Source organism: Myotis myotis, unplaced genomic scaffold (assembly GCF_014108235.1).
Source record: "Myotis myotis isolate mMyoMyo1 unplaced genomic scaffold, mMyoMyo1.p scaffold_m19_p_41, whole genome shotgun sequence".
Classification (NCBI taxonomy): domain Eukaryota; kingdom Metazoa; phylum Chordata; class Mammalia; order Chiroptera; family Vespertilionidae; genus Myotis; species Myotis myotis.
In genome coordinates, this window is record NW_023416348.1 from 1,476,292 (window position 1) to 1,503,653 (window position 27,362).

Consider the following 27,362-nt stretch of genomic DNA (forward strand, 5'->3'; position numbering starts at 1 on the left):
TGCAGGGGGCGCCCACCCACTTAGGGTGAGGAGCCAGGTCCTCTGGGCCCTGCCTGCCAAGCGCTGACACGGTTAGGGCTGGGTGGCGTTCCTCTCCTCGCCACCAGGTGGCGCCCGAAGCCCGCCCTCCTGGGGGTACGGAGGGAGGGGGGGGGGCCAGCCAGCTCTGGGTCCTACAGGGTCCCTCCTGGCCGTCAGATGACGCCTGGGCACGGGGCCAGGTGGGACAGGGACCGTCAGGACACCCCCTCCAGCAAGTCTATGTGAGCTGGGGAGTCACCTCCCTCAGAAGCTGTCTGGGTGTCAGGGCCCGGACGGGGTGCTCCCCACAAGCAAAACAAGCCACGACGTTGAAAAGCCGTTTTTATTGAGGAATTCGGAGGGAAGTCTCATAATAGTAAAAATACTAAAGTTGATGTAAAAAAACGCCATGGTGCAGCGCAGTGTCTGGCTGGGCGGCGGGAGAGAAGCTAGGAGGACAGGACAGGCGCTACCGGGGAAGCACGGGCGGGGGGCGGGGAGGGGACGGGGGGATGGGGGGACGGGGGGCTCTTCTCTAAGATGAGCCCCGAACGCACATGGACAGCGCACACAGTGACGGGCTCAGCCGCCTGCTCCGCACGGTCCTCGCCTGCCGTCGCCCTGGGCTGCCCCTGGCCCACCCGAGGGGAGGGGGGACAGCTGACAGCCAGGGACAGGTGGCGGGAGGGGCCGGGGAGCGGGCAGGGGCCACCGGACCCCAAAGTGCACGTGGCTGCTGCAGTCCTCAGCGTTTCCTACCGGAATCCGTCCGGAGGCGAGGCCACATCTGGAGAACTGGATGAAATAAATTAAGAAAAACCGCAGGACCTCCCCTGCGCGTGCGGACAGCCCTGCCCACGGCACCGAGGTCCTCGCGCTGGAGGAGCGTGGTCCCTCCATCGCCTCCAGAGAGAAACATTGGCTCCAGATCGGCGCTGCGGGCCCCTCCCGACCCACGGAGGCGGCGTCCAGCCTGTGGCGCCCGCGGGTCACCAGCACCGGGCTGGCCTCCTCAGGCCGTGCCGCTGGCCGAGTAGGAGAACTGCGGGAAGTGGGGCCTCCGCTCGCTGTCCACACACTCCATGTTGTCGTCTGCGGGCAGGGAGGACAGGGAAACTGAGGCAGGCCCCTGAAGGCTCCAGACTCGCTGACCCCGACCCTCCCATGCCGGGAACAGGGGAGTGGCCCTCCCTCCCGCCCCATCAGCACCCTCCAGAGGGGACCCTTCCCATCAAAGCCGAGGCCCAGGCCCGGGCAGGGGACCCTGGTTCCGTTGTTTTGGGGGGAGTCGGGGAGAGCGGCCCTCACCTTGGTCCGGGGGCGTGATGGTGATCATCTGGGCTGTGAACTCCTCGTCAAAATACCTGGTGTCCGTCTCCGAGGTGACCTGGGGCTTGAAGGGCGGGCTGAGCTGCGGGGGCAGGTGGGTGGGGGCGGGCAGGTCACAGACTGGCCCTGCACCCCCACCGCCACCCCAGGGAGCTGAGCCCACGCACTGTCTCCAGGGGTGGAAACTGCCGCCCGCCCACAGCAGGACTGGGAGGGGGACTGCAGGCAGGATGGCTGTCCCCGCCCAGGAGCCCCTCCTGCAAGGGTAGGGTGAGGCTGCGCACAGCCGCCTCTGCAGGCGACGGGAGGTAGTGCAGCCAAGCTCTGCAGCCCACCCCCCACACACTCCCCCAGGCTCTCAGGCAAGAGAAGAGCGCCCACTTTTCTTTCCCCCTAACTTTCTTCCTTCCCTTCCTGGTCTTCTTATAAACCGGGAAGGGGACAAGGGCCCCTGGAAAGGTGTGCAGGGGACGGGCCTGCTCGGCCCAGCTGCCGGGGGCTCCCCCTTGATAATCAGGATGGAGGGACAGACATCCCCGTGGTCCTTGACCCACTTGGGCTGTTGAGCGGCGTCCCGTGTGGGGGCCTTGCCTCCCCCAGGCCCAGGGAGCAGCGGGTCTCCCAGTCACCACGGCACCTTCAGCGCGCGGCCCCAGGGACGGGCACCCCTCGCAGGCGCACAGGCACCGGCTCCTCCGGGGAACACGGGCCCCGCACGGCGATCGGGGACCAGTGCAGCCACCCGCCCGGGGAGGCACGGGCGTGAGCAGGAGAGTGGGTGCACAGGCGAGCGGGGGCTGTGGGCGTGTGAGCGGTGGACGCGGGGGGCGTGTGGTGACTGAGCGGGTGGGCGTCACCTTCTTCTCGTACACGTCCTGCCACACGATGCTGGCGAAGAAGCGGTGCTGCATGATCTCCTTGGCGTCCTCAGAGCCGCCGCCGAGCCTGCGGGGCCAGGCCCGGTCACGCACGCCTGCCCCCCCCCTCCCCCCGGTGGGCACACCCACCAGCCCCCTCCGAGCCTGCGGGGCCCAGTCACGCACCGCCCGCCCCCCGCCCCTGTCGGCACACCCACCAGCCCCCTCCCGGGGTGAGGCTGGGCCGCCGGACAGCGCCGCACAGTGCGGGCCAGACAGTGCGGTCAGTGCGGGGGACACGCCCGGGGCGGGGGACTCAGTTCTCTGGCTGAGCCCCCGCGGGGACAATGCTGGGGGCAAGAGCGGCCGTGGGTGGAGTGGGTGGGGCTTCCTGAGCAGGTGTGGGGGCCACAGCGGGCCCGGGACCCACCGCCTCCGCCTGCCCGCCGCTGCCCCGCCGTCCTCCCGCGCCCACCTCTGCTTGGGGTCCTTCCTGAGCAGCCCCGACAGCAGGGCCTTGGCCTCGGGGCTGAGCGTGCGCGGGAAGCGGATCTCCTCCATGAGGATGAGCTCGAACAGCTTCTCGTGGTCCTGGTTGTAGAAGGGCAGGCGGCCGCACAGCATCTCGTACATGACCACGCCCAGCCCCCACCAGTCCACGGCGCGGCCGTAGTCGTTGTCCTCCAGCACCTGCCGGACACGACGGCCCACGGTCACGGACGCCCAGACGGCACCGGCGGGGCTCGGGCGGGAAGGGGTGGGGCGGGGCTCGGGCGGGAAGGGGCGGGGCTCGGGCGGGAAGGGGCGGGGCTCGGCGCGCACCTCGGGGGCCAGGTACTCGGGGGTCCCGCAGAAGGTCTTCATGGTGGCCCCGTCCTTGATGCCCTCCTTGCACAGCCCGAAGTCCGTGATCTTGATGTGCCCGTCCTTGTCCAGCATCAGGTTCTCCAGCTGCGGGTGGGGGGGTGTCTCCGGTCAGCACCCGCCGCCCGCGCCCCAGCCCCGCCCGCTCTCCCCTCCCGCCCCGGCCCCGCCCCTCCCGCCCCGGTCCCGCCCTCCCCAGCCCCTCCCCTCCCGCCCCAACCCCGCCCTCCGAGCCCCGCCCACCTTGAGGTCCCGGTAGACCACGTTCTTCTCCGAGTGCAGGTAGTCCAGGGCCGACACGATCTCGGCGCCGTAGAAGCGGGCCCGGTCCTCGGGGAACACCCGCTCGCGAGACAGGTGGAAGAATAGCTGCGGGGAGCCGAGCCTCGCACCACGCCCGCCGCCCGCCACCCCCGCCCGCCGCCCGCCACCCCGCACAGGCGGGGCCCTAGGGGGGAGGGGCGGACCCTAAGGGGGAGGGCGGGGCCCTAAGGGGGAGAGGTGAGCCCAAGGGGGCGGGGCCCTAAGGGGAGGGCGGGGCCCTAAAGGGGGGGCCCGCGGCAGCCTACCTCGCCGCCGTTGGCGTACTCCATGACGAAGCAGAGGCGGTCGTGCGTCTGGAAGGAGTACTTCAGGGCCTGCAAGGGGCACAGGCTGGATCCACGCCCGCTCCCCCCATAGGCCCGCTCGGGGGATGGGCGATGTGAGGCTGGGCCAGGTTTCGGGGCGTCTCAGAGGCTGGCAAGTTCCCTGAACACGGAGGCTCCCCCATAGGGCCGGCCTCGGCCAGACAAGGGGAGGATGCGCCCTCCAGGCACCGCTGCCTCTGGCTCCACCCACTGGGGCAGCCTCGCTCTAAAGGGCAGACGTGCCCACCTCTCACCCACAGGCACCGCCCTGGACCCAGTCAGTGCAGAGGAGGCCAGCATAGGGCTGAGCGGAGGGCCAGGGCCCCCGGGGGGAGCTGGGCCCCCAAGACCCTGGAGGAGAGGGGTCGCCCGTGCCGCCAGGAGCTGGCTGAGCTGGGAAACCAACTTCCAGCTGATTCCTTGTCCCACAGGCTAAGGATTTCCCCCAAACTCCTCCTGGGCCAGTACCCCAGCACAGGGGCCCCTGGCTGGGACCCCACCCGGCGGAGCAAAGGGGGCCCCAGGTCACCTGCCCCTTCTGCACACGGGGCAGCGAGCACAGCGTCAGGGAGCACCCCGTGACCCCAGAGGCCGGCCCGCTGCTGCCAGGCTGCAGCCAGGAGGCCCCCAGCTCCCCCGCCAGTCCTCAGCCCGGGGCACAGAGGGCCGCACTCTGCCCTGGCGCCCAGGTGGCCTCGGGTGGGGGCCACTCACCGTCAGGAAGGGGTGCCGCGAGTTCTGCAGGACTCGGTTCTCCGTGAGCGTGTGCGCCACCTCGTCCTGGAAGACGGGCTGTGAGCGCCTCCCACCTCTGGGCTCCGCCCCGCCCCCCTCCCGGGCAGCACCGACCTTGGCCACGATGACCTCCTTCTTGAGGATCTTCATGGCGTAGTAGCGGCCGGTGGCCTTCTCCTTCACCAGGATCACCTTCCCGAACGTGCCTTTGCCCAGCAGCTTCAGGTACTCAAACTCGTTCATGGTCTGGGGGCGGCGGGCGGAGTCAGGGCACCGGGCTGGCCCGGGGCTCTGCACCCCAACTCCGAGCCCTGGGGTTCGGGGGATGGTGGGAGTGACAGCGCCCAAGCCTCCTGGAACCCCAGCGTCCTCCCACTCTACCCAGGGCTCTGGTGGTCAGACTGTGCACAGGAGGAGGGGGGTCCCGGGCGTCGGGCTGCAGAGGGGAGCGGGCCTCACCACCCGGTGCTTGGGTTTGGCCAGGGACACCTCCATCTCCTCAGCCCCCGAGTTGTCGCTGGGCGAGCCCGACCGGAAGTCCATCATCTCCTCCTCCTGCCTCTTGAGCCCATCGGCCACCGTCTGGATGGCAGTCGTCCACTCCTCCCTGCGGGCGGTCAGCGAAGGTCTAGCCTAGCCCTACCCAGGCTGGGCCTCGCCCCCACCCATCCGAGGCCCCAGGAGGCGGCTGCCCTGGGATCTGCATCCCCTCCCCACAGCCTGGGAGCACAGGGAGCGAGGGGCGAGCACCCACCTCGCCCGCCCCCTCCCCCTGCCCCCGCCCCGTCCCCCTCCGGCCCGCGCCCGCCCTACCGCTCCTCGGGGGTCTCCACGTGGAACGTGCGCTCGATGACCGTGGTCCACTGCAGGCATCGGATGATGAAGGTGTTGGGCCGGGGCCGCTCGGTCTTCATCAGCTGGCATTCTGGGGGGGGAGGGGGACGCAGGTGAGCCCAGACCCCCCCCCCCCCCAGTCCCGGGAAGCTCTATCCATGCCCTCGGGGCGCAGTGTCCCTCCCACTCAGCACGGGGCCCTGACTGGCACAGGGAGAGGGGTCTGGGGTCCCAGGGAGGGGCCGCAGGGTGGGAACTGGTGAGAGCTGCCTGCCCACTGCCGGCCCCATCTCCCCCCTCCCCACAGCCAGCCCCAGGGGGGAGGCTGCCTGTCCTGAGGCGGCTGGGGGACACCACCCCCACCACGATGCCACCCCACGCCCGGGGGCTGGGGGGCAGGACTCACACAGGGGTGCAGACAGGCTGACCGGCCGGGAGCACAGCCACCCGAGCACACGCATGCTGGGCCGCACACGCCAGCACCACACGCACAGCGGGAGAGGCAGGCACCGGGGCCAGGGTCACGCACCCCTGCAGCAGGCTCACCCAGGGTCACGCACCCCTGCAGCAGGCTCACCCAGGGCCACGCACCCCTGCAGCCAGGCTCACCCAGGGTCACGCACCCCTGCAGCCAGGCTCACCCAGGGTCACGCACCCCTGCAGCCAGGCTCACCCAGGGTCACGCACCCCTGCAGCCAGGCTCACCCAGGGTCACGCACCCCTGCAGCAGGCTCACCCAGGGTCACGCACCCCTGCAGCCAGGCTCACCCCAGGGTCACGCACCCCTGCAGCAGGCTCACCCAGGGCCACACACCCCTGCAGCCAGGCTCACCCCAGGGTCACGCACCCCTGCAGCAGGCTCACCCCTGGGCAGTGATGGCAAACCTTTTGAGCTTGGCGTGTCAGCATTTTGAAAAACCCTAACTTCACTCTGGTGCCGTGTCACATATAGAAATTTTTTGATCTTTGCAACCATAGTAAAACAAAGACTTACATTTTTGATATTTATTTTACATATTTAAATGCCATTTAACAAAGAAAAATCAACCAAAAAAATGAGTTCACGTGTCACCTCTGACACGTGTGTCATAGGTTCGCCATCACTGCCCCAGGGTCACGCACCCCTGCAGCCAGGCTCACCCCAGGGTCACGCACCCCTGCGCCAGGCACACCTGCTGTGCAGAGCTGCGGGGATGGTCAGGCTAAGAGGGGCGTGAGTGCATGTGGGGGTCTCTGAGGGCTCCTAGGACAGATCCTGGCCCAGCCTGTGAGGCGGGGGGGGGGGGGGGGGGGCTTTTACCATCCCAGCGCCTGGGCCCTGGCGACAGAGGGCTCAGCCGGGCCCAGATAGGGAGCGGCCTGCCAGGCTGGGGCGAGAGCAGGGCTCTGGGCTGGCCGGTACGGAGGGGCCGCCCTCACCACAGGCCGGGGACAGGCAGGCCTCCTGGGCCTGTGCACACCCCCCTCCCACTCACGTCCCGAGCCCCTGGGCCCAAACCAGGGCCTGGCTTCTCGTCCCCACTGCTGACTCCACCCCCAGAGGCCCGGAGCCCCAGCCCCACCCACTCAGGCAGCCCCCTGGCCAGTGCCCACCTCCATCTGCCTCTGAGGTCACCCCACCCTCGTGCCTCAGCCTGGGGGGCACTCCCGAGGGGTCTCCTCCCCAGCCAGGCCGCCCCCACAGCCATGGGGATGCCAAGGTGGGGATGTCTGCCTCCTGGGTCTCCCCTCACTTGGGCCCCCCCCTCCGCTCCCTGGGGAGACTCACTAGGCGGCAGCTCTGCCACCCCACCCCTGATGCCCTCGGGGGGCAGGGGGCGCTGGCCATGCCCCGGCCCCTGCAGCGGGCACAGGGCAGCGAGGTGGCAGGGCACCCCACCTCCGCACACCTGCAGGCAGGGAGCCCACTGAGCCACATCCCCCCGAGACCCTGGGCCAGAACCTGGGGTTGGGGAGGCTGGTGGCTGGAAGGCAGAGCTGGCCGGAGGGTGGGAGCGTGTATAGAGAAACCTGGGGTGAATCCGGGACACCCACAGTAGGCACTGCACCCCGAATCCCAGTCAGCAGCCCAAGACGGGCTTGGGGCTCAGTTAATGAGCCCATCACGCCCCCACCCACCTGGCTGTTAGGGGCCAGCCTCTGGGCAGAGCACAGGGAAGGGTGGCCGGGCGAGAAGGCCGCCCCCCCCCCCCCCCGGCTCAGCCTCCTCCACCCCCTGCCTCCGCGTCCTCAGCCCCACGGGCAGGGTCAACCTGCCCCCCCCACCGCCCCTCCCGGGTGGAATGACGGAACGAGGCCGGTTTGCCCGGCTTTGCGAGCTCTCCCGGGCCAGCCGTGCCCCCCTCCCCACCAAAGCTGGGGGCAGAGGCACACGCAGCCGGCGGGGGTCCCGGGCCTCTGGCAGCCTTGCAGGGGGGAGGTGCGGGGGGGGCAGCCACAGGCTCTCCCTGGGGGTGACAGAGGCTCCCAGAGCTGGGTGCCCCTCATGCACTCTCGTCCTGCCCCCACACTGTTGGGCTCCCCCTGGCCCCCGCTGGCCGCTCCAAACCAGAATCTGCCCCGACTCAGCCGGCCTTCGCCTGCAGAGCAAGGGTGCCGGGGACAGCTCCGGGGCACGGCCTTGAACTTGGCACAGAGACGCCCACCGGCCAGAGATGGCAGGTCCCGAGGTGACACGGAGCCAGCGCTGCCCAAGCCGGCCCCGGGAGCTGCGGGTCCCAGACACAGGGGCCAGGGGTCCCCGAGGCCCTGCTCGCGGCGTGGGGCTCACTCACGCGCCACGGAGAAGTTGTTGAGGGGCGACTCGCGCTGCTCCACGTCCTGCGGCCGCTCCTTGTAGCCGATGAAGGTGCCGTCGTTTTTGAGCAGGAAGTAGCGGGGCCGCCAGGTCTTGATGTACTCCCCTGGGACACAGAGCTGTGAGGCTGCGCCGGCCGCTCCCCACCCTCGGACCCCAGCCCGCAGCGATCAGGCAACTGCCGGTGCCGGGCCAGAGGCACCCAGGACCCCCAAATGCGTGAGCTCTGACCCCAATTCCCACAGGAGCGGGTGGGAAGGGGCCAGGTGGGCACCTGGACGTGGGGGAAGGCACGGCTGTGGGGAGGCCCAATCTAGAGGGCCTTCCTGGAGGAGGTGGCACCAAGCCAGTGTGACTCTGCAGCAACAGTTGAAGCACTAGCTACAGCCACCTGCTGGGGCCGCAGGGCCAGGAACTCTCCCCCCACTCGGGGCGGCCATTTGTCGGCCGAAAGGGTTACTGCAGTGACGGGGCCAACGGGCAGCTCCCACGGCCGACCCGGGCGGGGGGGTGGGGGGGGGGGGGACGGAGCCTGGCATCCGTGGAGGAGACAGCACACCCTCTGGCCGGGCACCCAGGACAGAGCCCACCGCCCGGGACCGTGCTCATCGGGCCCAGAGGCGGGACCTGCGCCCCCGACCCCACACCCACCGCGGTCACCCGGAGCACGCGGAGGTTCCCCCGATTCGCGACATCAGCCGCACACAGGCCTCTGTGCAGAAGCGAGCAGATGTCCTCCGCGCTGTGCCGGCGACCGTCATTTTTCAAACTGACACCCAGAAAAAACGCCTCATTTCCATTTTGCAGAGCAAGGCGTTTGCGCCGCAGCGAAGGGCTTACTAATTAGGCGGCCACTCCCGCAGAGGAGCCAGCGGGCGGGGGGCCGGTCCCTAAGCTCTGGGCCAGCGGAGCCCAGGACAAGAGCAAAGGCCCGAAACCACCGCCAATGGGTCCGACCCTCCCCGCCCCCACCCGCCCTTCCAATCCCGTGTAGAGGTCCCGGCAGCCGTCACCCGGGCGCCACAGCTGTGGCTTCTGGTGTGGCCTCCAAGGCCCCTCGCCCTCCAGGACCCGGGGCTGCTGGGGGGCTGCTGGGGAGACGGGGCTCCAGCCACCCCAGGGCCTTTCCCAGGGCGCCCGCCTGCAGGCTGTGTCCCTGGCTCCCGTGGGGTCTCCACCAGGCCCCCTGCCCCACCCCACGGCATTTACCGGGTCTCCAGCCAGCTCCCCCTGAGCCCGGGGACAGGCGCTGTGGTCGCCCACGCCCAGGCCCACGCGGTGCGGCCGGCCTCCCAGGTCCTCCCCACGGCGCCACGCGGCCACCCGCTGCCGCTCCCACCCCCTGCGCGCCTGCTGGAGCTGTCGGCCCTGATGGAGGGCCTCGCACCCCGCCAGCTGCCGCTCCCCGGGACGCCAGCTGAGCGGGGAGCGTGATGCGCCCTCGCCGTGCAGCCGAAAATCCATCTTGAGGCACCAACTGTGCCGGCCCCCACCGCGCCCCGCGCCCCGCGCCCCGCGCCGCACACACACGCAGGGGCACGTGTCCCGGGCTCCACAGCCCACACAGCAGCCAGCCTCAGTTTCCCCAGTGGGATTCCCTGGAAGGGCGGGACAGAGTTCCCAGGGCCCACCCCAACCATGTGACCTTGCACCTGCCCTCAAGCCACCCCCAGGGCCGGGAAGGTTCTGGAACCCAGAGCTAGGGGGGACCCATGGGAGCGACACCCTACCTGGCTGAGCCCAAAGCCAGGCAGCAGGCAGTGGGAGCTCCGTGCAGCCCAGACACCCCTCCAGGGGGCGGAACCCGGGGCCTTGGAGGGCGGGCTGAGGCGCCCAGACACACAGAGCCTTTCTCAGTGTCTCAGGTGCCCGCCTAGAGGTCAGGCGGCGGCCACCCAGGGGCTGGGACGGGGCCGAGCCTGAATGAGCTCAGCTCAGACCGGACAGCAGGCCGGCGGCCGCCCGCACAGACGGGTAGAGCGGACACGGAGCGGGCAGTGCGGGAGGCGGCCACTCCACGGCCGCTGCTGTCCTCTCGGCCACTGGATACCTGTGGGCCGGCCTCTGTCCTGAGGCCCGGGGGCAGGGGGGGTGGCGGACACATCGGGGTGCCGGCAACGGGAGGCGCAGAGCCCTCACTTGGGCACAGACACGGGCAGGGAACAGACGGAAAGCTCGAGTCTGCCCTCAGGACGCGGCTCCCTGAGCGGGTCCCCTGCTCCCCCCTCCCCGGGGCCACACGCCCGCCCACCGGCAGGGTGACCTCCGGGCACTCGGGGGGCAGTGGGACCTGGCCCTGCAGCGCCGCCGCTCACACCCAGCAGGCAGCCCGGACACGGGAGGCCCCACTCCCAGCCGTGCAAACACTTGGACGCGCTGCGGCCCACACGGGCCTGGGCACAGCCCTGGGGCCACCACGGGGCCCAGGTCCCCCAGCTCGGCTCCCAGCCAGGAGACCAACGGGAGCCAGGGCTGCCCTGGGACTGAGCTGGGGCAGGGGCTGGGGCTCTGGCGCCCGCTGGTGCCAGGCGAGCAGGATGGGGCGCTGCACGGTCCCCCGGGCTCTCTCGGAAGCCAGCCCTGGGCAGGCAGGAGGGCAGCACGGCTCCTCTGAGACCAGTCCTGCCCAGCCACCAGGGAGGGGACTGTGCCCGACCTTCCCCCACGCGGTCAGCCCACGTCCGGACCAGGGCTGCCCACCTCTTCCTGCCCCAAGGCCCTCAGCTCTCGGGGTCCCCACCAGGGGCCCCTCCCACTCTCTGGGGAGCCTGCAGGGGGGGGCAGGCACCGTGGGCGCCATGGGTGGGGGGCTGCTGCACACGGCGGAGGGCACTGGGCCCGGCCACGCAGCCGCACCCTGAGCCCGAGCCAGTCCCCTGCGAGCCGGAGCCTGGGAGCCGGGTGCACACTCTGCCGCAGTGCTGGTGGCGGCGCGGGCGCGGGCGCTGGCGGGGCGCCAGGCGGGGCCGGGCTGCTTCTCCACAGCCAAGTGCACCCCAGCAGGCCCGGGGAGCGCCGCCAGCTGACAGCGGCGACTGCGCGGTCCCCCGCCGACCACACATCCATCCCCGACAGCTGCCGGGCGCCCATTTACCTTCCCCGGCGCAGCGAGCAAATGGCCTCGCTGACAGCGGCCCATCCATCGCCGCCCGCCACAGGGGTCACCTCGAGGGCCCCCCCTGCCCGGGCCCAGGCGGCTGGACCACGGCCCTGGAGCGGGTGGCGAGGGAGGGCACCCACCCTGTCGGCCGGGTGCTCGCTCAGGACTGAGCTTCCGAGGGCACCGCTCACGGGCCTCGCGGGGCAGGGCACCAACGGCCAGGCGGGCGAGGAGAGGAGAGAGGGCAGGAGCGGCATCTTCTCGGCCAGAGAGGGCAGATGCTCCCCGCACGGCTCAGTCCCGCCAAGGGCACAGGAGGGACCGGGCCTCCTGTGCACCTGCCTCTGGGGAAGGACAGCAGGTGCCCAGCAGCCCCCCCACTCCCCGCCCAGGGCCCTGGCTGTCCTGAGCCCATGGGGGCCGGCCACACCCACACCCTCCCCGAAAACTCTCAGAGGTGGAACCACACCCCTGCCTCTAGTGGGCCCAGCCTGTCTCAGGCGGGAACCTTCATCCCCAACACCCCCAGGAAAAGCCCCCCGCATGGGGGAGTGTGGGGGCCAGGCCAGGGGGGACCCTGTCCTCCAGACAGGCCCCCATCTCGCAGGGCCCGCGTCTTAGTTATTTCTGCTCTAACCCACCCACACCCACGGGGGGACGCCCTCCCCACCACCTTGCCCTCGGGGACATGGTGGCTGGCCGTGCGCCCCCATCCCCGGCAGCATCGCCCCAAGTCCCTGGCCACACCCACCCTTGCCATCCCTCAGGCCCCCAAACCCAGGCCGGCCACATTCCCTCCTCAGCCCCTCCCCAGCTGAGGGCTCCCCATGTGGGGTCTCTGCCCTGGCTCCCACCAAAGGCATCTTCGGTGCCCAGAGCCCCCACCGCTGACGGCGCTACCAGGACCGCACACCGCGCCCACCGCTTCTCAGCCTAGGCCTGTTTCCTGGGCAGGCGGGGCCAGCGGCAGTGGGCTGAGGGGACCACCGGGGCTCCCACCCAAAGCCCCACACCCGCTCCTCGTCCTGAGCTGCAGGCCGGTTATTTCCTGGTCTTGAGGGAGCGCGCATGCCAGCCTGCAGCCCCAGCCCCTCTGCCAGCCTGCCCGGGGCCAGGCCGGGGCTGGGCCCTTCTGGTGGGGCTGCTGAGCAGGGCCCAGGCGGGCAGGGCACGGGCGAGGAGGGGGCAGCGTGTGCCCGCTGTGGGGTGACCCGGGAGTGGGCAGGTCGACAGCAGCGGCTCCGGTTACAGGCAGGCTCCCGGGAGGTGCTGGCCGGCTCCGCTGGGTGTGCCCTGCCCTCGCCTCGCGGCACTTCCAGGAACCAGCCTGATGCAACCCGGGCCCCTGAGCGCTCGCGGCCAGGACCGCACGCCGCGCCCACCCCTTCTCGGCCGAGGCCTCAGTTTCCCGTCTGCACACCATGCGCTCTGCTGCCTGAGGTGGCGGGGTGGTGGCAGAGGCTGTCCGGGGCCTGGGCCCGCCCTCCTGGGCCCCATCGAGTCTGGCCCCGCACAGGGCAGCTGTGCTGACAGCACCCGGCACCCAGGAAGGAGACAGGGCTCAGCCCACAAGGGGCCACCTGGGACCCGGGCAGAGGCAGTGCTCCCCACCCCCGCCCCCCGCGAGGCCCGGGTTTCCTCTTTTTTTATATCTACATGTGCTGCTGCTGCTGTTGTTTTATTTCAGAAAAGGAGAGAGAGAGAGAAACACCAGTGATGAGAGAGAATCATGGACCGGCTGCCTCCCACACGCCCCCCACTGGGGATCAAGCCCGCAACCCAGGCCTGTGCCCTTGACTGGCATCGAACCTGGGACCCTGCAGTCCACAGGCCGACACTCTATCCACTGAGCCACACCGGCCAGAGCCAAGCTTCCTCTTTTGTTGTTTGTTTTGAAGGGAGAACTCAACACACTCACAAAACAGGAAACTCAGCCCCACATAGGCCGGCCCGGCCACGGCCACGGCCACAGCCAGAGCCAGCTGGCCCAGGAGCCGCCGCAGGGACAGGGCCGCCTCCCAGGCCCCGTCCTTAGCACTGAGGCCCGGCCCCTGCTCTACCGCGGGCCTGACCGCCTGCTCGGACCTGCTCCAGGGCCAGTGCCGGACCCTCGGACGTGGGCATTGCACAAGCCGCCCCGTGGACCGCGGGCACTGCGGGGGGCCGGGGGGGTGGGGAGACCCGGACGGGACCTGGGCGCCCGACTCTGCAGCCAGGGCAACAGCAGGCTCCCCGCGGCCCCGCTGAGCCCCAGGCGGCACCGTGGACGCGGCCCCTCGGGGCCTCCACGGCAGCTGGCGCTCAGCGGTGGGTTACAGGCCCCACAGGCCTGTCCCTGCGTGATGGCTGTCCCTCCACAGGGCCGGCTGCACACTCCACCCCTCGCCCCGCAGGGCCCAGGCCCGGGACGGAGCAGGGCTGTGTCAGCAACACAGACGTCTATCTCCCATCTCAGGGCCACGTGCGGGCACAATGATGCCTGCTCCACAGCGAGAGGCGGGCCGGCTGCGCCTGAGGGAGGGAGAGGGAGGGCCCCCGGACGCACTTCCCCGGATGCCGGGACCCCCTGGGCAGGAGGCGAGGGCGCCCTTCTCTGGCCCGGAGCTGGGGAGGGTCAGGCCAGGCCTGAGACCCACCGGGGATTGGGCCCGCGGAGCTCGTGCCCACAGGACCCTCCTGGCGCAGCTCCTGGGGGAAGGTAAACTGAGGCACGGGAACACACGGCCCAGACACCGGGCAGACCACACCGGTGACCACGTCCAGGCAGGGAGCCTCGCGCCCACAGGGGCTCCCCTCGCGCCGCCCCGAACCCCGGCTGGCGGGACCGTGGCCCGGTGATGTCACCCAGGCCCGCCCCTCCTGGCTCACACGGCCAGCTGCCGCCTGCACCGGCCCAGGTGCCCCTCCGTCCCGGCCGCCCCCTCCAGCAGGCCCCTCCCTTCACCCTGGGCCTCCGCTCTCAGGGCCCCTGCCCTTTCCTGGCCCACCTGGTCCGGGCGGCCCACCTGGGTTGGGGACACACCATGGGCTCGGAGGGTGGGACCCGGTGGGCGTCAGGGACAGCGGGCAGGAGGGCAGCCTCAGGGTTTGCCCCAAACCAGCCGCGTGGACCGGCCGCGGCCTTAGCGCAGCCTAGACAAGGCCGAGGCCACCGCCAAGCTCAGCCAGACCCGCTCCGGACACAGAGCTGAGCACCATGGGGGCTCACAGCACAGACCACGGCCTTGAAAACGCAGCTGGGGCCACACCAGCCCACCAGCCCCACACGGCCGGCCGGCGTGTCTCCCCCACGCGGGGGTCGCGGTCACCCAGGATGTCCAGCTCATGCTCCGAAGCCGGCCCATCGCTGGGGACACCCGCTCGGGGCTCAGGAGGTGCCCCCCCCCCCCAGAGACACCTGCCCCGCTGCCCCCCAGCACCCGAGCCTCCAGCAGCTGGAGCACTTTTCGGGGACCAGCCCCCCACGGGGCACACGGACATGAGGCCCGAGGGTGCGCTTGGACCCCATGGTCAGTGCAGGCCCAGAACGGGGACTCTGCCCCCGGCTGCTCTGGCTAAAGCAGCGTCAGGACCCCCAGAACTCAGCCCGGGGTCCCTCCCCACAGATGGGTGCCCACCGCCCACCTGCCCACGGAGTGGAGGAGCCTGGGCCCAGGGTCTGCCCCGCACAGCCAGCCACCTGCCCCTGCGATGCCCACACAACCCCTGGGCCTGGGGGTGGCCGTCTGCCCTGTGCCCAGCCCTGGCGGGATGCAGGACAGCCGCTTCCTAACCTACCGGCCAGGGAGGGGGCGGGGCCGGGACGGGCCTCAGGGGGCAGGCCCTGGAGGAGGACAGCTCCCACCCCCTCCCATGCTCTGAATGCCACCCCGGGCCAGGCCTGAAGGTGGGGCCCTCTGCTTACCCTGGGGCAGATCTGGGACCCCTCCCAGCCCAGAGCTCCCCCCTCCTCGCTGAGAGGCAGCAGGCAGCCCAGAGGGTCAGCCAGGAGCGGGAGGAGGAAGCCTGGGAGGCTTCTCGCAGGGGGTGGCAGGGCAGCGGCCCTTCGGGAACGGCCGGGTGAGACGAGGAAACGAGGCCGGTGCCCCGCTCAGCAGGCCCGCGCCCCTCCCCGCGCCCCGTCCCGCCATCAGATCTGCACAGGCCGGCCTCCTGCCTCCGTCCACGGCCAGGACGCGATCCTGACCCTCCCCGACCCCAGAGAGAGTGGTGCTTCCCGTCCACTGGCTCCACGGACCTCAGCCCCACACTGGGGGTCCCGAGTCCCCCAACAACCCACCGAAAGCCACCCCTTTCCCAGCATCCGCCCCAGGACTCCACCCTCTCACCGGGTTGCCCCAAAGCCCAGCACCAAGGAAGCGCCCAAACATTTGTGGGGAGCCAGAGAACATCAGAGGTCCTGGGGTCCCCAGGAACAGGGAGCAGGGGGCATGAGGGCACCCATGTTACAGACCTTCCTCCGTGAGCAGGGCAGGTGGGACCGGGGCCTGGGAGGAGCAGACCCACTGCCCAGAGCAGGGCCCTCCCACTCCCACTGCCCGTCCGCCCCCACCGCCCCCACCCGGAAGAGGAAGAGCATGTGTGGGGGACACAGCCCCTCTCCTGCCCCGGAGGCCGAGGGCCTCACTGCACCCGGGTCAGGCCCCACAGCCACATGCCCTACTCCAGGCCTCCCCGACCACCCCTCCCATTACACAGATGGGAAAACCAAGGCCCGGGGAGCCCAATGGACCGGCCCTTGGAGAGGGACACAGGACGGCACTGGGCTCAGACGCCCCTCTGGGCTGACTCAGGCCCCCGGCCTTCAGAAGGCCCCACCCTGGCTGGCCCACCTTGTGGGCCAGCTCCTGATCTAACATTCAGTCAACAAACGTTTGCCGAGGTCAAGAGGCACTGGTCCCAGGTGGCAGTTTCTGTGCTGCTGCCGGGCACCGAGGGGAGGGGAGGGGGGGGTGTGGGGGTCCCCGATTCCGGCCCGAGAGGGCTGAGGGGAGGCCGACAGCAGGGCCGGATGGGGGCTCCGCACAGGGAGCAGGACTCCGGGAACCAGGAGTGGTGAGCCTTGGGGAGGGGACCAAGGAGGCAGGCGGGTGCCGGGGCCTCGCGGGGACCAGGCAGAGGTCTCCCTACGGACCACAGGCCCCTCCGCCTCCTCGTCTCCTTCTCAAGGCCCAGCGAGGACTACCCCCCCCCCCGCAGCTGCCCCACGGAGCGCTAAGGCTGACCACATCCTCCACCCCCCACGCCAAGCTCTGTAGCCCCAAGTCGCTGCCATCCCTCTGTGCCTGCACCCTGCTGCTGCAGCCTCCCTGCATAGTGGGGAGCTCCTATGCATCCCACAAAACCCCTCCCACAACACACGCTCTTGCCCCCGCCCTGGCCCTGAGCGTGTGAGTTCTCCCTGTCTGCCCATCAGAGTCTGAGGTTCCCCCCACAACAGCCGGTGGGACCCTGGGGTGGGGAGAGGGACCCCTCGCCCCAACTGTGAGAGAGCTAGCGAGAGGTGGCTGGGGGCTGGGGGCTGGGGGCGTGGGGCCACCAGGACTTCCGGAGGAAGGAGGAGGGAGTGGCTGCACAGGGCACCAGGGTGGAAGGCCTGTCACCCCCCTGCCTGGCCCTGAGCAGCGGGGGCGGCGGGGCTGGAAGGTGAGGGGCTAAGGCCTCAGCTCCCATCTCAGCAGCTCCTGTCCGAGCACCGCCCGGGGCACAGGGCCAAGGGAGTGAGGAAGGGAGGCTGGGCGGGCACCGGGCTGCAGCCCAAACATGCCCGCGCCCGGGGCCCAGTGTGCAGAGAGCTCTCCCATAGCCCAGGCCCAGCCCAGGCCTGAGGTAGGCACCAGGCCAGGCCCAGCCGCCCCGCCCTGCCCTCAGGAGCCCTTGGGCAGTGCCCCGGGCCACTGTGAGCCAGGCCCTGGACCGGCCCCAAGCCCTCACCGCCTTCCAGGAAAGCGGGCGGGAGGTGGCGTGGCTGTCCCGCCAGCAGGGCCCCACCGGGCGGCCATTCATCGCCAGCTGCCCTCCAGCCCCGTCTTACCTCCCCCGACCCAGGGGTCCGCCAGGCCGGGCCCTGAACACCATAGAGACGCTGTGCCTGGGATGCTCACCTGGGCCGCCCAGCAGCCTCGGGCTCCCAGCCACCCAGCTGCCAGGCCCCTGCCCCCAAGGGAAGCCCCCAGGCCCCGCCCCGGGCGCTCACCTCGTTTGTGCAACCAGCCCTCCTTCACGATGGCCACGTCGGTCATGGTGCCGGGGGTCGCTCACGCTCCGCTCTCCGCGGGTCTCCCCGAGCCCAGCGGTGCCCACGGCCTCTGGGGGAAGCGAAGGGCAGTGTGAGGCCGTGTCCAGCTGGGGCCACTCGCTGACCCAGCGGCGAGCGCAGGAGGCCCGTCCCACCCGGGGCCGAAGCCCGGGCCCACCTTCCTGTGCAGCCGCCCGCAATCTCTGCCCCTCACCCTCGTCCCCGCCACCTGCTCCCTGGGCCTAGGTCCCCCCACCCTCCCGGACCCCAGGCCCTCGAAGCTTCCGGGGCACCTCCGTGCCCATACCCACTCCCCTGGCCTTTGTACTAACCACTCACATTCCCCAAGGCCCTCCCTAACCTGCCAACCCAGCGAACACCACCTCCTCCAGGCAGCCCGCGGCTGCGTCAGCCCCAGGCACTTGACCTCCGACCCCCTGCTGAGGATGCCTGCTGCCCCTCTCCGTGGTGTTCGGGTCCCCCGGGGCCGGGCACAGAGCCCCTCCCTGTGCCAGGCTGGGAATGGAAGCCAAGCCGCTCAAACAGCCACGGCAGGGCCAGCGTGTGGGTGGCTGGCGCGGGCACCGGGCGCCCTCTAGGGTGGTGTGAACCCTCCCCAAACCCCAGGCCCCTCCTAAACCACAGGCCCCACCAGCCTGAATCTCCATCATTCATCCGGCCCCTGTGGGCCAGCCCCTCTGGTTTAGCCGGGTCGGCCTGGGCACTGGCGACAAAGAAGCTCAGACAGGTCCCGTCTGTAGGGAACCCCCGTCCAGGGTGGTTGCAGACCCCTAATTACAGGGTCCGGGCGGCGACAAAGGGGGGCTGTACGCACGCAGGCCGGATGCCCGCCCCGCAGGGCCCACCAGCAGCCCTCTCTTGAGCAGACACGCTGGCCATTCATCTGGCATGGCCCTCCCCACTGCCCCCTGCTGGGTAAACTCCTAGGCATCCCTCAAAACCCAGTGCCCACATCACCCATTCCGGGCATCCCAGGCCTCTGCAACCCCCCAGACAGGGACTCCAGTCGGTAGGCCCTGCACAGACTCCTCTCCAGGACCCCACCCCCCCAAGCCGGGCAGCCCCCCAGGACCCCTGGAATGGATCCCAATGTGGGTCTTTCTCTAGCCGCCCGGCTTCCCTGGCCCGAGGCGGGGGCTGGGCACCCAGAGGAGGTGGCTTTGCACTGACCGAGGCTGAATTTTGATGGGCAGTTAGACCCGCCTGACGCCACGACAGGGAAGACACCCTTTGCCGGAGGAAGTGCCCACGTGCTCAGCCGGGCCCTGGGCACCGTGCTCTGAGCCCAGGCGAGTTGGGCTCGGGGCTCTGGTGACACTTGGGTGGGCGTGGCCTGGAGGCAGAGGGCTGGCCTCCGGTTGTCCCCCTACCCCCACCAGGGCCCGCGCTGACAGAGCCGGACAGCTGTCCGGAGCCCATGTGTAAAAATATATCTGTGCGCACACGGGGCGTGCGTCCGCAGACACGCACGCCGCGCCCGCGCCCGCGCCCACCTGCCCCGCGCCCGGTGCCTTGGCCCTCGCCGCACACGCCTGTGATTATTATAAAATCACAACTTTCACAGCAGCCTGTCTCTGAGGGCCCTTCCTCTGCCCCAAACACTGGGCTGCGGGCGTACCCTCCGCCGGTGGGCAGGGAACCCAGATGCTGGGACCAGCTGGGGGCTGAGGGGGGCCTGGAGCCGCGGGCCCGGGGGGAGGAAGAGGCCCTCTGGCCGCAGGGCACAGGCCATGCCCCCGTCTACCCACCCTCCCCCACCTCGGACCGAGACCCAGCGTCCTCCAGGCCCAGCCTGGGGGGGGCGGGGGGCCCACACCAGGAAGCAGAGTCGAGCCAGTGGGGGAGCCGTCCTTTGTGGGCGCCTCGGACCACTCTGTCTGCGGGAGGACGAGGTCTCCTTCCCGGCCCCCCTCCAACTTGAACCGTGGCCGGGCCGGCCTCTCCCTAAGGCCCCTGCGTCTCCGGGACACCGGGCGGCACTGGCCCGGCGCCCGCAGCGCGTCTGGGGAGCCCGGCCTCGGGGCGCCCCCAGCCCCGGCCGCGCCCCTGCGCCCCAGCCCGGGCCTCGCGGGCCGGCGGCCGCCTCCCAAGGTCAAGAGGGAGCCGGGCCGGCCCGCACCCCCGGTCGCCGGCCCGCGCCTCCCCGCCCAGGCGGCCGCGGCCACTTCCTGCTCCCGCGCCTCCATTCCGGCTGCGCGGCCCGGCGGCCGGGAACAAAGCGGCGGCGCGGGGAGGAAATCCGGGCCCCGGCGGGCGGCGGGCGGGACTCACCGGGCGCTGCGTCCGGGCGAGCGCGGGCCTAGCCGGGCCGCGGCCTCCGGCGCCCGCCGCTCCGCATCCCCGCGGGCCGGGCCGGGCGGGCGCTGTCGGGCGGGCCTCGCGCCGGGCCGGGGATCGTGCGCGGCCGCGGCTCGCGTCCCCGGTGCCTGCTGCGCGCGCGCTGGGCCGGCCGCCGCCGCTCCGTCCCGCCGCCGGCCCGCCCCGTCCCCGCCCCGCGCACCCCGCCCGGCCGCCCGCCCACATCCGCCTCCGCCGCCTGCGCCCCCACCCGGGCCGGGAGGGAGGGCGGGGGCCGGGCCGGGGCCGGGGTGGGCCCACGACCCAGCGCGCGCCGCCGGCCAGCCCCGGCCACGCCCTCCGGCCTCAGTTTCCCCGGTTTGTTCCGTGAGCGGCCGCAGCCGGGACGCATCCAGCTGCTGCCTCCCGGGGGTGGGGGTGGGGTGCGGGTCAGTGTGACACCAGAACGCGCCCCTCCTGGGCCGCCCCCCGCGGGGGTAAGGGGGGCGCCGCTGCGATGGCCCGGGAGGACCAGCCGGGACCCTGCCCGGCGCCGAGGCGGGGCGGACGGCGGGGGCCGGAGGCCGGGGGCGGGGAGGCTGCCGCACTGCGGACCTGGAGCGACCGTCCGTGGGTGCAGCCCGGCTGCGGGGCGGCCCGCCCCGGGGGGCTTCCAGGAACTCCCCGCCCCCAGGAAGACGCGGACACGTGGCGGCTCCGACAGGGAGGAGAGGGCGCGGGGCTGCGCCAGGGCACGCACTCGGCCCGGTGCCCCCGGGGTCGGGCTGTGACCGCGGAGGCCGCCAGGACGCTCCCCGCGGTGCCCACGGTCCCCGGGCCCCCACAGTCCGCTGGGGGCAGCCGAGGGCCGGAGGCAGAGGGGCCCTAACCCCGCAGACACGCCCTCTGACCCCCCGCGGGGCGGGGCTGATGGCCACCCCCGCGAAGAAGGAAGACCAGTTCTCCCCGGAGGGGGTCCATGGCGGGGAAGGGGGCACTTTTGTTCTTCACGGGTCAGAGTTCAGCGGGCGGTATAGACAGCCATCAGGGGCAGGGGCAGCCCCCACCGCCTCCCACAGGGGAAACTGAGGCTCAGTCCCAGCCTCTGGGCGGACAGGACAGCGGGTCGCTCCCCAGGGAGGACTGCCTCCCGCTGGGGGACACGCACTCCTGGGCAAGGGGGCTCCCAGGTCCCTCGCGGCCTCTCCCCGCGGACCCTCTGGCCGCACCCCCCCACACACACACACCCAGTGCGGTGTCCCAGCGTGGCCGGGCACCCCCAGGCAGCGCCCTGCCCCCAGGGCCCAGCGAGAGGCCTGGCAGACGCCTGACCTGAGGGTCACCCCACAACAGTCCGACTCTGTCCATCACTCACCCCACAGACCTTCCCGGGGACCCTCCGCGACTGTCCCACCCACCGCTCTCCCTGGAGGGGTTTCATCCCGCTCCCCATCCTGGACCCCAGACGCTGTGGGGAGGGGAGGGGGAGGCAGAGGGCGAGAGATGGTTGGGGTGGCAGCCCGGGCCGCAGGGGCCCGGAGGGCGCCCTCTCGTGGAAGACGGGGGGACTCTGTGGGCTGCTCGTGGGCCTGCGGCCCATTTGAGGAACAGCAGCATCTCGGAGGCTGCACCGAGGCGGCCCAGGCCCCCTGGCTCACTCACCGGAACTCACTGTGAGCCCACACCCGACTCGGGGCCGCGCCCAGTCCTGTCTGCGCCCCTGTGAGCCGGCCCTGTGACGGGCACCCTGCGGACAGGGCCAGCCCCGCCCCAAGGACCCCCTTCCGCCCCCAGACAGAATGGTGGGGGACGGCCCAGCCTGTCGCCGCCGGTCACTGCTGCAGCCGCTTTGGGGTCCCTTGGCCAGATGTTTCCAACAAAAAGTGCTGCCTGCTCGCTCGGGGAGCGCGGGCGACGCCAGCCCTGTCACCCCGCAGCTGCCGCCGTCGCCATCGGCGGGGCTCCTCGCCGGGCACCCGGCCGCCTGGTCTCTGCAGCAGCTGCGGGGCGGGGCCCCAGGGCCGCTCCTGGCCAGATGGCCGCCTGGCCCGCGGCACCGGGGAGGCACTGCCCACACCACTGTGATGCCTCCTGTCATCCCAGTGCCCGAGACCTTGCTGGGCAGGCAGGGCACCGAGGGCTGTGGGACTGGCAGTCGGGGTGCCGCCTGGGACAGCGCCTCCTGGAGACCAGAGGGCTTCGCTCAGACCTGGTGACTGCAGGGCCCCAGGCCCCTCTCAGGGCCGGCCCTCCCCTAGCCCATGCCCCCTGGGCTGGCCTCCAGCCCCACCCCACCCCCACCCTCCCACCCCGCTGCTCTTGCTGGCAGTGTCCTGGCCTGCATGCCCCTCCGCACCCACGGCCTCTGTCGGGTGCCCCAGGAGCTCTCTGTCCCACCAGCCAGGCAAGGCACTCTGCCCGCCCTGGGCCTCGCCCCACCCAGTGCCCCGAGGGGCTGGCCTCCCCTCCCTGCCTCCAGGGGCTCAGGCCCAAGCCAGGGGAGGCCGGGTGGGCAGGCGGGCAGCGCAGAGCATGGGAGATAAGGATGGGGCGCCAGTGTGCACTCATTCTCGAGGCGTTACTGCGGCCCCACTTGGTGCCAGGAGCCCTGTCCCCGCATGGCCACCCCGCACGCTGGCTCTGGAGGGCGGGAACCTGGGCGTGGGCAGGCGCTGAGCTCGGTGCCCACTGCTACAGGCAGGATTGGGGGCGCCAGGGGAGGGCTGTGGGGAGGAGCCCGCGGGGCCAGGGAGAGGCCCGGGGTCCTGCAGCTTGGCGGGGTGGGGGTGGGGGGGACATCAGGGTTCAGGGAGATTAAAGGCCACGGGCGGCTGGGAGGCCAGACCCTGGGGCGGCCCACCTGGGTCACTCGGACCAGACGTGAATCCCGCTGCCCAGCCGGGCGCTGGGGCCAGGGTGGCAGCGGGGTTGGCCCTCCTCGGGGAGGGCCCCCCCCCCACCGTGGATGGGGCCACAGGAGCCACGAAGTCTCCGAGGCCGAGCCGTAGTGGCTGGGTTTAGGGAAGGAGAATGAAGGATGGCCAGGCAAGTGAATTTCAGACAAACAAGGGCTCCTGTTTTTAGTGTAAGAAGTGCTTTTCCTCCCCACAGGCCGTGATCCTATGCGGTGGCCCCAGGCCTCTGACTGGGGCTCCCCGACCCCTGCCCCGCCTCGAGCGGGCTCTCCCTGCTCCCACACCGGCTGCGGAGGCTGCAGGGCTCCCACTGCTCGGCCCAGGACACCTGGGCGAGGGCCCCATGCTTTGTACCAGTGCCTCCCCCAGCACCACCCCACCCTAGTCAAGGCCCCTTTCCTACCAGACTCCTCCCCGAGGCTCCACGCCCCCCCCCCCTATCTGGGAGGTGCCGGTGGGGGTCCAAATCGCAGCCCTTAGGTCAGCCCTGGGAAACCCTCCACAGCAGGTTGAGGCACCCCCACACCATGTCTGTTTCTCTGGGGGGGCAGGGGGGTTCCTTTTGGCAGCAGGACTAGGTGTCCCCTCACACCTTCAGCTCTGGCACCTGAAACACGAGCTCCTCAGGACCCCAGCCAGGCGCCTCCGTGCCTCTCCCTCCCTGAACACTCCCCACCTGCGCTGGCTCCACGGCCACCCACCCCCACCCTCACCACCACGTCTGCTGGGCCGTGCCCTTTCCCCCGGCCTCAGACACACAGCTCCCCCGGCCAGCGTTGAGCTGGGTCCCTGAGAGAGAGGGAGGCCCCCGCTCTGGACTCCAAGGTCCAATCCCATTGGGTTTTGCAAGAGGGTCCCAGCTACATGAATTCAAACAGCGGCTTCCAACGACAGGGGTGTCATCTTTTCCAAATGTCCGACCCCCTCCGCGCCCCGTCCTCCATCGCACAGCAGGAGGCCAGGGGCCCACTGCGCCCTCGCCCTCGGGCACCTGCCCCAGCGGGGACCAGGAGCGGCGCTGATCCTCCGGAGGGGTCTCTTAGCAGACGGGCGCAGTGGGGACCCCATCGGGCGGGAGGGGGGGACACCGAGAGGGAGCCGGCAAGTATCGCGAGAGACCCCCTCCCCCGCCGCACCCCGCATCGCCTCCCACCCAGCGCCCCAGCTGGCGGCACGCGGGGCCCAGTCGGGTGGGGCGGACAGGGAAGGGGCGGCGAGGGTGACCTCAGCGGTTCCGCGCTCCGGGAAGTCGCCGGGCCCGCCCCCTCCAGCCCCCGCCCGAGTTTCGCTCTCTCCGGGGCGGGGCGAGCGGCAGGCGGTGCCGGGCCGGCCAAGTTGGAGGGCGCCCCGCCCGCCGCCCGGCGCCCTCCCCGCCGGGGCGCGCTGCCCCAGCTCCGCGCTCCGGGCCACACCGGGGAGGGCGCGCGGCGCGGCGCGGCGAAGCCGGAGGGGAGCTCCGGACCGTGAGGTGAGCGCGGGGGGCGGGGGGCGGGCGCCGGCTCTGCCCGCCCCGCCCGCCGGCCCGCTCCCCCGGCCGCGCTGCCATAAATGGGGCCCGCGGCGGCGGCGGCGGCGGCGGCATCTGGCGGCAGCTGGAGGCGCGGACCGGGGCGGCGACGGTGAGCAGACTCGGCGTCGGGGGAGCGGCGGGCGGCCGCCCCGGAGTGAAGTTCAGGGGCGCCCCGGGCGGGGACGCGTGCGGTCCGCGCGGCTGTGCCCCCTCCGCCCGCGCCCGGACCCGCCCCCGCCGCGGAGCGGCTTCTGTTGACTTTCGGTCGAGTTTTTCCTGCCGGGCGCGGGGCAGGTGCCAGGCGGCTGCGGAGGGCGGGTGCGCGCCCCTCTGCCCGCGGCCGCCCGGGGAGGGAGGGAGGGCGCGTCGGGGCCGGGGCGGCGGCCCGGCGCGCTCACGGCGTCCGTTTGTCCAGGTGATGCGGGCGGCGGCATGGAGTTCCCGGGCCACGGCGGGCGGCTGCTGGGCCGCCTGAGGCAGCAGCGCGAGCTCGGCTTCCTGTGCGACTGCACCGTCCTGGTGGGCGCCGCGCGCTTCCCCGCGCACCGCGCCGTGCTGGCCGCGTGCAGCGTCTACTTCCATCTCTTCTACCGGGAGCGGCCGGCGGGCGGGCGCCACACGGTGCGGCTCAGCGGCGGCGTGGTCACGGCGCCCGCCTTCGCCCGGCTGCTGGACTTCATGTACGAGGGCCGCCTGGACCTGCGCGGCCTCCCCGTCGAGGACGTGCTGGCCGCCGCCAGCTACCTGCACATGGACGACGTCGTCAGCGTCTGCAAGGGCCGCCTCCGGGCGCAGGGCCGTGCGCCGCCCGTGACCCCGGCCCCCGGCGCAGAGCCCGCGCGCCCGCCGCCACGCCCCCTGCCCGCCGGGTCCCCCGAGCTCCGCGCAGCGGCCCAGAAGACCAGGCTGCCCGGGACCGGGCTCAAGGCCACCATCCTTCCAGGGGCGCGGGGGCCCCCTCCCTGGCAGGCCCCGGTGGAGTCGGACCGGGCCCTGGACCTGTCGCTGAAGCCCGGCCGGAGGCGGGAGCCAGGCCGCCCGTCCGCTGTCCTCCAGACCCCGCCCTGCGGTCAGCGGCCGCGAGGGGCCGGGCCACCGGTGAGGGACCAGCAGGACTCGCCGTCGGGGCCGGACCGCGTGGGCCCCCTGAGCTCCCCCGGCCCCCTGCAGCCTCCCCGCGCTCCTGCCGCCCGGCGCCTGGTGGGAGGCTTGGAGCTGCTGCCCGGGGGGCTGGGCGGCCAGGAGCTGGAGCTGGATGCCGAGCGGGAGGCCGCGGAGGAGGACCCGCTGGCGCCCGGCGGCCGCTTCTGCACGTGTCCGCTGTGCGGCCAGCCTTTCCCCAGCGCCCACGCGCTGCAGCGGCACCTCAGCGCCCACTTCCGCGAGCGCGACGGTGCCCGCGCCCGGCTCTCGCCCGACGGCGCCGTGCCCACCTGCCCGCTGTGCGGGAAGACCTTCTCCTGCGCCTACACGCTCAAGCGCCACGAGCGCACCCACTCGGGCGAGAAGCCCTACGCGTGCGGGCAGTGCGGCAAGAGCTTCCAGTACTCGCACAACCTGAGCCGCCACGCCGTGGTGCACACGCGCGAGAAGCCCCACGCCTGCCGCTGGTGCGCGCGCCGCTTCACGCAGTCCGGGGACCTCTACCGCCACGTCCGCAAGTTCCACTGCGGCCTGGTGTGACCCTCCGCCGCCGGGGAGGCTGGGGCGGCGCTGGGTGCTGTGCGAGGGGCCCGGAGCTGGTCAGTGGAAGCCCCGGGGCTGCCCGCTGCTCCCACCTTGTGCCCTGTCTGTGACACCGTCTTCCTCTCCTCCCAGTTCTGGGGGTGTCGCAAGGGCCCCTGAACTTAGCCCAGGCACCTCGCCTGGGGCACCCCGCGTCCTGCCTTGGGGACTCCCCTGGCCCCCTTAGGGGACCCTTGTGCATCTGGGCCCACTTGGCGAAGGCTGCACATCACAGAAGTTGTCAGTGAGGCCCCTGCGGGGGAGGCCCACGCACTGGGAGGCCATGAAGCCTGGGGAAGCTGAGCGGCTGGGGGGTGCCAGGCTGCGGGGGGGGGGGGGGGGCGGCCAGTGCATGTGCTGGCTCAGGGCAGGGCCCCAGCCCCCAACGCATGCACAGCCCCCGCCTGTGGACGTTGCTGTGTCCGCGGCGGCTGAGGCCACCCTCCCTGCCCGCCTGCGCGCTGAGCAAATCCCGCTGCTGGAACCCCTGGCTGTGGCCCGCGGCAGCCCCGGGCTGGGGGTTCTGCAGGCAGTGACTGGACACGGCGCAGCGTCCAGCAGCTTTAAGTTATTTGCCCTCCTCCTGGCAACACTTGTCCTATTTATTCGTCTTCTGGTCTCGAGTGGAAGGCCCTTCCCAGCAGGTGGACAGAGCCCGGCCCCCTGCCGGCCCTCAGCTCCCCGTGAGGCTCCCCCTGTGGCTGCCTCTGCTGAGCCTAGCGCTGCAGACCCTGGACCCCATGGGGACCAGGGAGCTGGGTGAAGGGGATCCCTGCTTCTGACTGCCCTACCCCCGGCCCCTCACCTGCGGAAACGCCAGTGTGACTGCCCACTGGGCATGAAGCGCTCCCTGACCCGGTTCCCCTGTGTGTGTGGGGAGGTGCGCACATGGGGGGGTGTACATGTGTGTGTACGTGTGTGTGGTCATGCGAACCCTGCCAGCAGCGGGGAGCCCCGGGGAGGGGCAGGGTCTGGTTCCCCCGGGTTTCTGGGGGAGATGTGTACTCTCTGGGCGGGAAGTGGCCCGAGCGCTCAGCACTGGATCCCGGGTCCTCTGCAGCCGTCACTGTGAAGTCACTGCGGAGAGGAGTGGCCGGTCGAACGCGATGGCCGACAGTTCAGATGGAACGTATTTATATTTCTATTTAAGATGCTGCCGTGTGGGGGCGTGCGGCAGAGGCGTGTGCACGTGCTGTGGGGTCACCCCCGGCCGGCCTCCTGCCTCGCTGCTGTGCTGCCCCTGGAGGGGCCGGGCGCCCGCTGGCGGGAGGTTTGTTGGCTGCACACGCCTGTCTCCGTGCCCGTCCTCGTCTGTGTGGTGACCGTGTTAATAAAGCCGCCCCGTGGAGACCTTCCATGACCCCTGGGAAGGGGGTGTGTGCGTCTCCAAGTGTGTGGGGAGTGTGGGCACGCGGGGCTGGGCTGGGGGGCAGGGGGGTGTACCCCGTGGGGGCATGGGCTCAGGCAGGGCTGCAGACTGCTGGCCCCTCACCCAGGCTGCCCCACCCGC

The 27,362-nt window shown here is 71.7% G+C and overlaps 2 protein-coding genes across 4 annotated transcripts; one reads left to right on the forward strand and one right to left on the reverse strand.

Annotated features, from left to right (window-relative positions):
* Positions 1-346: 346 nt before the first annotated feature.
* Positions 347-19,876, reverse strand: AKT1 (AKT serine/threonine kinase 1). Of its 2 annotated transcripts, XM_036306404.1 has the most exons (14): positions 19,697-19,875; positions 17,363-17,474; positions 8,044-8,172; positions 5,249-5,360; positions 4,895-5,042; positions 4,550-4,681; positions 4,415-4,480; positions 3,641-3,709; positions 3,315-3,440; positions 3,030-3,158; positions 2,683-2,897; positions 2,208-2,295; positions 1,330-1,432; positions 347-1,113 (listed from the first exon to the last, which is right to left on the reverse strand). In XM_036306404.1, the coding sequence occupies exons 2-14, from the start codon at positions 17,406-17,408 to the stop codon at positions 1,034-1,036; spliced, it is 1,443 nt and encodes a 480-aa protein (XP_036162297.1). In that variant the 5' UTR covers positions 17,409-17,474; positions 19,697-19,875; the 3' UTR covers positions 347-1,033. The 2 variants fall into 2 exon arrangements, with proteins under 2 accessions (XP_036162297.1, XP_036162299.1); XM_036306406.1 differs by lacking the exon at positions 8,044-8,172 and having other exon boundaries at positions 19,697-19,876.
* Positions 19,877-23,936: 4,060 nt separating this feature from the next.
* Positions 23,937-26,175, forward strand: ZBTB42 (zinc finger and BTB domain containing 42). 2 transcript variants are annotated; one of them, XM_036306467.1, is made up of 2 exons: positions 23,937-24,236; positions 24,543-26,175. In XM_036306467.1, exon 2 carries the CDS (start codon positions 24,560-24,562, stop codon positions 25,808-25,810), a length of 1,251 nt encoding a protein of 416 aa, XP_036162360.1. In that variant the 5' UTR covers positions 23,937-24,236; positions 24,543-24,559; the 3' UTR covers positions 25,811-26,175. The 2 variants fall into 2 exon arrangements, with proteins under 2 accessions (XP_036162360.1, XP_036162362.1); XM_036306469.1 differs by having other exon boundaries at positions 23,937-24,085.
* The last annotated feature ends 1,187 nt before the right edge of the window (positions 26,176-27,362 follow it).

Excerpts from the sequence above, each read along its gene's own strand:
- AKT1 (XM_036306404.1), bottom strand. The coding sequence starts at position 17,408 with ATGACCGACGTGGCCATCGTGAAGGAGGGCTGGTTGCACAAACGAG. Across the intron at positions 4,682-4,894 it reads CCAAACCCAAGCACCGGGTG|ACCATGAACGAGTTTGAGTA; the intron begins GTGAGGCCCGCT and ends CGCCGCCCCCAG. Across the intron at positions 1,433-2,207 it reads AGGACGTGTACGAGAAGAAG|CTCAGCCCGCCCTTCAAGCC; the intron begins GTGACGCCCACC and ends CTGCCCCCGCAG.
- ZBTB42 (XM_036306467.1), top strand. The coding sequence starts at position 24,560 with ATGGAGTTCCCGGGCCACGGCGGGCGGCTGCTGGGCCGCCTGAGGCAG.